The following is a 9,241-nucleotide window of genomic DNA, read 5'->3' as shown; positions in this document are numbered from 1 at the left end:
ATCTTATCCCTCAAATTTTGTATAAAATCGAGGGTCAAAGAATTCATGACACCTAGGAAATGCAGTTTATTTTTTTATTTGTAAATCAAATCATCTAATCCTTCGGTTTCTCAAATAACCGAGGGGATATATAATCAGATTTTACTATAAAAGCATTCGTTAATAAATTTCTACCATAAACCTAACTCATATGTAGTCCCTCCGCTCCAAACTCATACGCATCAGTCATTTGGATGCATTGCAAGACAGAAAAATCTTCAATGTTCTGATTTCTATATTGAACAAAATATTTTTTCTGCTCTTGCAATCTATTCCACATAATGATATTGTTGTTGTTATTTTGGAATAACCTTCTTATTTTGTTAATCAAAGAGTATACAATAAAATATGCTTAATATATTTTCAATTCTATATATCTTGTTCTCTTTTTTTTTTAAAAACATTTGTTCTATAAGCGCTCAAGAACTTGGGGAACAGATAGCATATCAGAATTAAATATACCAAATTATTTAGGACTTACGTAAAAGAAGGTTTGGTGATCATGTTATCAGTAAGTTGAATATTTTAAGCATGAAAATATTTGAGTTGAAAAGAAAAATCAAGTGAAGCTAGATAAGACAAAAGTCGAGCACGGTGTCCCATGGCGGCTATGAGTGACAACTGGAGAAGTTTGTCTACAAAAACTTGGCACACTATGAACATGATATCTCTCTGCTCAAACTTATTTAGACGATCTGAACAATAAAAATGTAGAACTATATCTCATGAACTTTGTGTCAATAAATTATCTTGATACAACGATTAACAAATCCAAAATTACTATTTTCTAAAACTATTTCTCACTTTAAAATCATCTTATCTAAAACCTCTCCAAACATAATATAAATAAAATTACTTTAAATAACAATTAGAGTCTGTTTGGTAACACACAAAAAAGAGCTTTTAGCTTTTAGCTTTTAGCTTTTTAGCTCATATTAATAAAAAAGCTCTATTTGATAACTGTCATTTAGCTTTTAGCTTGTAGCTTTTTTACTAGCTTTTAGCTTTTTTTCTCAAAAGCTATTTAAAGTAGCTTTTGAGCTTTTAGCTTTTAGCTTGTGACTTTTTCTTCCATTTATACCTTTAATATTTTAACAAAATATATTATTATCCTTATTAATTAAAATATCATTTTATGTCCCACTTATTTTATGTCCCTATTATTTTAACAAAAATACAATTTTACAATATATATATATATATATATATATATATATATATATATATATATATATATATATATATATATATATATATATATATATATATATATATATATATATTTAAAATAGTTTTTGCGTTGTATAATTATGTTCGTGTCGATTAACAAAAAAAATGCAATATTTAATATTTTTTAACGCCATTAAAACTACATGCCTTGTAATGAATGTAGAGATGGTGTTTAATCCCGAAAACTCTTTCAGGAATAGAACTTAATAATATAGCGCACATCAGAGAAGAAAGTAACCCCCTTTAGAATATAATCAGAGAGCCCCCCTACATCCTTTCTTCATAGATGGAGCAATCCCCACTCGACAGCTCGAAAGCGGATAATTTTTAAATTTGTGAAACATTAAGAGATTATTATTTTAAATTAGTATAATTGAATTCAAAATCGTAATGGTGTTATTTTATATATTTCGTTAAATTTATATATAAATTTTATTATATAAGTTCATTTAAAATTTTATATATAATTGTTCGATATATTTGATGTTATTTTTAATTTTAATATATATTAATTTTTGTTTGCATGTGTTTGCTAATATATGTATTTTTATTTTATAAAAATTAATCTAATTAAATAATACAATAATATAATGAGACTATCAATTTTTTAATTAAGAATGTCATTTTATATCATTTTGTATTTATCAGCTAGTATAACAGTTAATTTACCAAACACTCAAATTAACTTATCAGCTACCAGCTATCAGCTACCAGCTATCAGCTACCAGCTATCAGCTGCTAAAAGTCATCAGCTACCAACTACCAGCTAAAAGTCATCGGCTACCAGCTAGTTTTACCAAACAGAGCCTTAGTTTAACTAATACTAAGAAATTCGAATAACTACTTTATAAAATAACAAATCTGAGTAATAAGTAGCATATAATGAGTAATTTGAATCTACAATATTTTATCTCAACTAATTTGAATAACCAATTAAAAAAATTCAAGATTTTGTTTGAACACATTTCATATATGTTCAGTTTTGACTATCAGTCATTACCGGTCAATCTTGCCCTTGATATGGCTGCAGCCTGCAACGATGACATCCATTTCTCAGAATTGTATCTCGTTCTTTTTCAACACATTTCTGTTCAATATTGGTATGACTTATGTCAATATATATTTAAAAAGACCTTACACCACCTTTATTTGAGTACGTTTTTATTTGATACTTACTAAGTTATAGAAATGCATATTTAGACAAAACATAATGTCATATATTATCAATTTTTAGTTGGTTTAGTGACAATTGACACTGAACTTAGTAGAGAGGACCACAGGTTGTTTTCTCACAACTATTATTGAGAGAGAATTAGAATCATTTAATGTTAGAATTAACCTCCGAATCAAACTATAATGATGGTGAAAAAATATATATATTCCCTTGCATCCTTATTATTAGAATTTCATATACTAGTAACACTTGTGTTGCCGGACCGGACCGGCTGGTCGGACCGGCCAAACCGGTAACCGGTCAGTTAATCGGTCTGGTTCAATAACTGGATCGAGAATATCATTGAACCGGTCAAAACCAGTGTAAACCGCTAAAATCGGCAGTTTTTGTGAACCGGCGGTTTAAATGCATTTTGTAATTTTTTTAATTTATAAAAATTAAACCAACGTCGTTTTGACTATTTTAATTAAAAATTAAAAAAAAATATTGTTGCAGATGCGATTGATTTTGTTACCGATAATTTTGATATTGAAAAAGAAGATCCCTAATATTGAAACAATTTTTTTTATTGAAATTAAATTTAGTAGACAATGGATTTATTTTGTTATAAATTAATCAATTAGATTGTGTTCCGATTAAACTTTTGTTTGCAACTATATTTTATAATTATGTACTATTTTATTGTGTGTGATACCTATGTATAAAATTTAAATTTAAATTATGAACTTGTGAATTTTTTTATAATATGATGTTTTCAAAAAATTTAAGTGCTAGTTATATTTTGTAAAGACTGAATCATCTGGTTCGACAGATTTTATACCTATATAATTCTGTTATAACGACCAGTCTATCCAACCAATTTATCCGGTTTAACCCGATTTAGTCATGCGGTTCGACCAGTGACTCAGTGGTTCGACCAATAAACCAGTGACCCAGTACCCTTACCGACTTAATATCCGGTCCGATTTTTAAACACAACATGTGGCTGAACTTTGCAAAAGGTAAGAGAATCTAGCTAGCACCGTAATACTACAAAAATTACTTTAATTTGTAGTAATTCTAACCAACAAACATGTAGTTGGCGTTTGAGTATCCAATATTTTCATACCGTTTGAGCATTCAAAATGCACATTCATTTATTTGCGCACGCGTTACATCAATTACTTCCTTTGCAATAAAGCCACAAAAGGTCCAAAGAGATTAAAAGTCCCTACAGAAACTAAATTAAAGATACAGAAAAATGGCCTAGCAAAGTTTGAAATTGCTCCTCTTTAAAAGGAGTATGCCTACACTAGTACAAAAATGTTAATTTACACCCGTTTTTAATTAAATTTACACCCATTATTTTTAATAAAAATCGGGTGTATATCCACAGGGTGAGAAATGTCTAACGAATTTACACCCGTTATGTTTAACAAAAATCGGGTGTAATTGGGCGTAATTACGTTTTTAATTACACACTTTTTTAATAAAAATCGGGTGTAATTGGGCGTAATTACGTTTTTAATTACACCCTGTTTTAATAAAAATCGGGTGTAAATGAGCGTAATTACGTTTTAATTACACCCTATTTTAATAAAAATAGGGCGTAAATGGGCTTAATTACGTTTTAATCACACCCTATTTTAATAAAAATCGGGTGTAATTGGGCTTAATCATGTTTTAATTACCCCCTATTTTAATAAAAATCGGGTGTAATTGGGCTTAATTATGTTTTAAGTACACCCTATTTTAATAAAAATCGGGTGTAATTGGGCTTAATTGTGTTTTAATTACCCCCTATTTTGGTAAAAATCGGGTGTAAATACGCCATTTATGAATGAGCAATTATATCTATTTACACCCTATTTCATAAACACCATTTAATTATATTTTATTTTTCAGTCATAATATTGCAAATACTATAAAATCATACTTATAAAAATCATATTTTAACTAAGTCAAAATATTTTTAATATTAACCAAAAAGTATACAAAATCATATATAGTCATAATATTTCAAGTACATAAAAATTATATTTTAACTAAGTCATAACACTTTCTTCATATATAAGTTTTCTTCTTCTTCTTCTTTGGCTTTTGTTTTGGCAACATTTCTATCTCCTTATCCTCTTCAACCATTTGCATTTGATCCGGTAGATTTTGCTCCTCAACCTTTTGATCCTCAACCTTTTGATTTTCAACCATTTGCAAAAATACTTGAGCCCAAAGTTGCCGAATATGGTCGATTGTCTCTTTTTCATATGGTGACGTGTCTGTAAATATCTACAAGTTCAACATATAATAAATTAACAATATCAAAACAATAATTTACATGTTTTTCAATAAATACATGCAAGACGAAACTATTTTAAATTATACTACCTCATCGAATCTTTCAACAATGGAAGTATCAACAATATCAAACATGTTCTTCATTACATAATATCCACATGCCCATCCATTGTTTTGATGATGTGTCTACATATAAGATACAAAGCATATTAATACTGAAATATAATTATAATGAAGCATATCATTACGAATTCATTCTCATAATATCAACAATATCAAGCAATTACCTTGACAATCTTCCAATTAGGCTTTTTATTCTCAAAACCTCTTAATAACTGATATCCTGTTACAGCTCTGATAAAAGAAATTGCAGCATAAATAACTTATAAATATAAAGTTAAACGATATAAAAATGAAGTATAAATAATGTCTCTTGATTTATATGTTTCTTACCCCTCAAGTATGTTCTTAATACGTTTCTTGGGTTTTGTGTTTAATGAACAAAACCAAAAGATATCATTATCTTGGGGACAAATAACATACAATTGAGTGATTGCTGTAGTTTCAAAACAAGTGTTAGAATCATTAAAATTCAAATATTACAAAAAATAACATTAAAAAAATCACAAAACCTTGAAGGAAACATGTACTTACTTATTTAACAATGGTCCTAAGTAACATTTTTTTGACTCGCCATCCAACCTATCTTGTATGTAAGATTTAATAGCATTGGGATCTCTAGTGGTAATTAGTGTCCTATTTGGATCAAGAAATCCAAATAGTTCACTGACATTCTTAGAGATACAAATGCCATGTAGATATCTGAAATGTTGAAACAAATGTTAATTTATAAATGATACATAGAAAAAAATGATTAAAAATAGAATACGATACTTACGAGCACCATAGAGACAAGATAGATGTGGAGATCCATTTAACACCAGAAATTAATTCATCAAGGTCTCGCCTATCAATATAAACTGATAATTCACTTGTTTCATGAACCAAGTCTAGTGATATGGAAACTTCCTTGAAATCTTCAATCTTTTTAAGGTAATCTTCAGAAACAGTGCTGTTTTTTATCTCTTCTTCGGCCTTGCATTCAGCTTCACCTTCCTGTTTCAGAAGAGATTTATAATAAGAAGCAGTAGTTTAGAGCAAGAGCACACAATGTTAAGCACACAACTAACCAAGTATAGTAACATACTTGGTTACTATACTGTTACTAAGATAATATTTAGTTACTTAATTACTCCAAATAAATTTCCTTAAACTAAATGAAATAAATCTGTGTGTGTGTATTTTTAACTAAGACACCTGCTCTTAACATTTTCAAGTCAGCAATGATAAAGAACACTGAAACTATTGCCATGAACAATAGCGTTTAGTGCCCCTAGCTGGCTCAAACTCAGAATCATATAAATTTGCATGAAAAATAAACAGAGAAATTGTAATATGGAAGACTAGCAGTGGCAACCATGGATACTTCAATCAAAGATCAGACCTAAGCATTATTTATGAATGAAGAATAAAAAGATTAATGTGCCGAAACTTGGATGAGCATAGTTGGTAATGACAGTACACATGCATTTATTTATTCATGTATCAACCACACAAGTCCTAATTAAGATGCCATCTATATCTGCATCATTCATCAGGTTTTTGAATGAATGAATGAGAATCTGTATCACAATCTAATTCTACAGTGTGCAGAGACCATGACAAAAAAAAACATAAATGATCAAGAGATTTCAAGCCAATTAGTTTGAGATCTTGTATTGACACCAGACTTTTGACATTTGAGGAGTAGCCATTGGGCACTTTCACACCTTGTAGACACTCACAAAATCTTATTTTCTCTTCTTTTGACAATGTATGGCATGCCGGTGGTAAATACATTTTGGTACCTCTTGGTTCTGGAGCTAACTCTTCTCTTATTTTCATATTAACCATATCTAAACGAGAGTTTAAACCATCCTTTGTCTTACCTTGAATGTTGAGAAGTGTTCCAATTACACTATCACACACATTTTTCTCCACGTGCATTACATCAATACAATGTCTTACATCAAGACTAGACCAATATGGAAGGTCAAAGAATACGGACCTCTTCTTCCATATATTACTATTTGTAACTTTTTTTTGTTTTTTTCCAAAACTAACACTTATGTTCCTCACCCGGTGATAGACTTCTTCTCCAGTTAAGGCCTTCGGGGCAACCTTATACTCTTGATATCCATTAAAAGCCTTTTTTAATCTTCGATATGGGTGGTTACGTTTAAGAAATCTTCGATGTCCAAGATAAACAGTCTTCTTTCCCTTCTCCAACTGATGGTAGCAAGTATCTTTTTCACATATAGGGCATGCTTTATGCCCCTTAACTTTGTAACCAGACAAGTTACCATAAGCTGGAAAGTCATTGATGGTGCAAAATAACATGGCACGCAATTTGAAAGTTTCATTTGAAAAACTATCAAACACATCAATTCCTTCATCCCACAACTTTCTTAAGTCATCAATTAAGGGACTTAGATAGACATCTATGTCATTTCCAGGTTGTTTCGGTCCCGAAATCATCATAGATAACATAATGTGTTTCCTCTTCATGCACAACCAAGGAGATAAGTTGTAAATAATCAATAGAACAGGCCATGAAGTATGATTACTACTTAAACTGCCATATGGATTCATTCCATCTGTAGAAAGTCCAAGCCTAAGGTTTCTTGCTTCATTGCCGAAGTCAGGAAATAAGGTATCAAACTTCTTCCATTGCAAAGAATCGGCCGGATGCCGAATTTTTCCATCACAATTCCTCTCTTCTGCATGCCATCTAATATTCTTCGCATCATTTAAATTCGCAAACAATCGCTTAAACCTCGGAATAATTGGAAGGTACCATAACACCTTTGCTGGAGGACCCTTTGTGGTTACATCACAACTTTCATCATCACCTTTCTTTTTATATCGTGATGTCATACACTTGGGACACTTTTCTTTCTCTTCATTATCTTTCCAGTACAATATGCAATCATTGGGGCATGCATGTATTTTCTTATACTCCATACCCATAGGACATAATATCTTTTTTGCATCATACACCCGGTCCGGCAACGTGTTTTCATCTGGAAGCATTTCCTTCAACAACTCAAGCAATTGTGTGAAGCTTTTATCGGTCCAACTATTAATTGCCTTCAAATTGAATAATCTCAGCACGGCCGACAATCGTGTGAAGTTTTTACAATCTGGATACAAAGGAACTTTGTTGTCATTGCAAAGAGTATCGTGTACGTGTGCTCATTGAAAAGAGTCTTGTCCAATATCACGAATCATTTCTTCTAGATAATCACTCGCCTCTATATCAAACTCTTCTCTCAGGGAGGCCATTGGCGCATCAGACAATTCACCGTGCCATATCCACTTCGTATAATTTTGACAAATCCCATTGACTATAAGATGATCCCATACTGTCATACCCCAAATTTGTCCTACCCTTTTACTTTCATCTGGCTTAGGCTTTGCATTTCATGTACATACCTCCCATTAGGTCATTTAACACCATGCATCATTTACTAGTAACACGGCATAGGATCAAGGATCTTGAAAAGGTTTTTGTGTTTATGATCATTAAAATCCTCCGCTTGTCAAACTACAAGGGTGTTATCTTCATCAAGGTTGATTTCAGGGCTTTGTTAAGATCTTTACACAGCCTATTTTAAAATGTTGAGGTTTCACCTGAGCTTCATCATCAAGTCAAAGTTTGGTTCGTCTGATTACATATGTTACAAGTGTCATATATGCTTTGATGTTGTGCAAGAGCTAGATAAAAAAAAAAGGAGAGAGATATTGTTTCTAAGGTCACTTTTAAATTGGAAATCATATGCTAAAGAGGGATAACTTTGACTTTTGTTCAAAGTCAACCATGGAAGGTTGACTTTTGACCAAAGTACATGTTAAGCCTATTTTGGTTTCCATCTTATCTTTGGTTTATTCAAATTGCAATCTGAAGTCCAGAAGAAGAAGTTTTGAATTCAAACTAGAAGCAAATTGGAGAAAGTGAAGAATACATTTAAATTGAGAAAGTAGAAAATGTCATTGAAAATCCAAGATCTATATGGGCTACAAGATTCATTCAAGTCTATTCATGAGATTACATAGTTATCCACATTCCATTTATATTATCTCTTCAAAATCGCAAACCGTGTCTGGTCGTTACATTGTGGTGAGCATAAGGAATCACATTACAAGGCATGTCCTAAACACTAAGAAGCTACACTAAGACTAAGTGTTCATAAAATTGCGTCTCTTGCTTCAGAACCATGTGCCATGTATCCCATGTGCCTCCATTGCCATCAACCTGCAAACACAAGTTCAATCACCATTATTAAATTTCCAGCTGCCGGTTCAAAAATCATACACAAAAAAAGAATACATATACATTCACATACACTCCAAAACACATTTGAAATAAGTCTTGGTTCATAAAAATACAAGCTCAGCCAGCATACATTCAAAAGAAGACACTCA

The 9,241-nt window shown here is 31.1% G+C and overlaps 1 protein-coding gene across 1 annotated transcript; it reads right to left on the bottom strand.

Annotated features, from left to right (window-relative positions):
- Window positions 1-6,364: 6,364 nt before the first annotated feature.
- Window positions 6,365-8,101, bottom strand: LOC131626044 (uncharacterized). Its single transcript, XM_058896861.1, has 2 exons — window positions 8,041-8,101; window positions 6,365-7,959 (listed from the first exon to the last, which is right to left on the bottom strand). The coding sequence occupies exons 1-2, from the start codon at window positions 8,099-8,101 to the stop codon at window positions 6,365-6,367; spliced, it is 1,656 nt and encodes a 551-aa protein (XP_058752844.1).
- Window positions 8,102-9,241: the final 1,140 nt, after the last annotated feature.

The sequence above is a fragment of the Vicia villosa genome, unplaced genomic scaffold (assembly GCF_029867415.1).
Source record: "Vicia villosa cultivar HV-30 ecotype Madison, WI unplaced genomic scaffold, Vvil1.0 ctg.000256F_1_1, whole genome shotgun sequence".
Taxonomy (NCBI): domain Eukaryota; kingdom Viridiplantae; phylum Streptophyta; class Magnoliopsida; order Fabales; family Fabaceae; genus Vicia; species Vicia villosa.
The sequence above is the reverse complement of the archived record's forward strand: the minus strand, read 5'-3'. Positions and strand labels throughout refer to the sequence as shown.

What these genes read in the sequence shown, in the direction of transcription:
- LOC131626044 (XM_058896861.1), bottom strand. Translation starts at nt 8,101, where the DNA reads ATGGCCTCCCTGAGAGAAGAGTTTGATATAGAGGCGAGTGATTATCTA. An exon ending in TTATCTAGAAGAAATGATTC is followed by an intron (nt 7,960 to 8,040) that starts GTGATATTGGAC and finishes CTTTGTATCCAG; the next exon opens with ATTGTAAAAACTTCACACGA.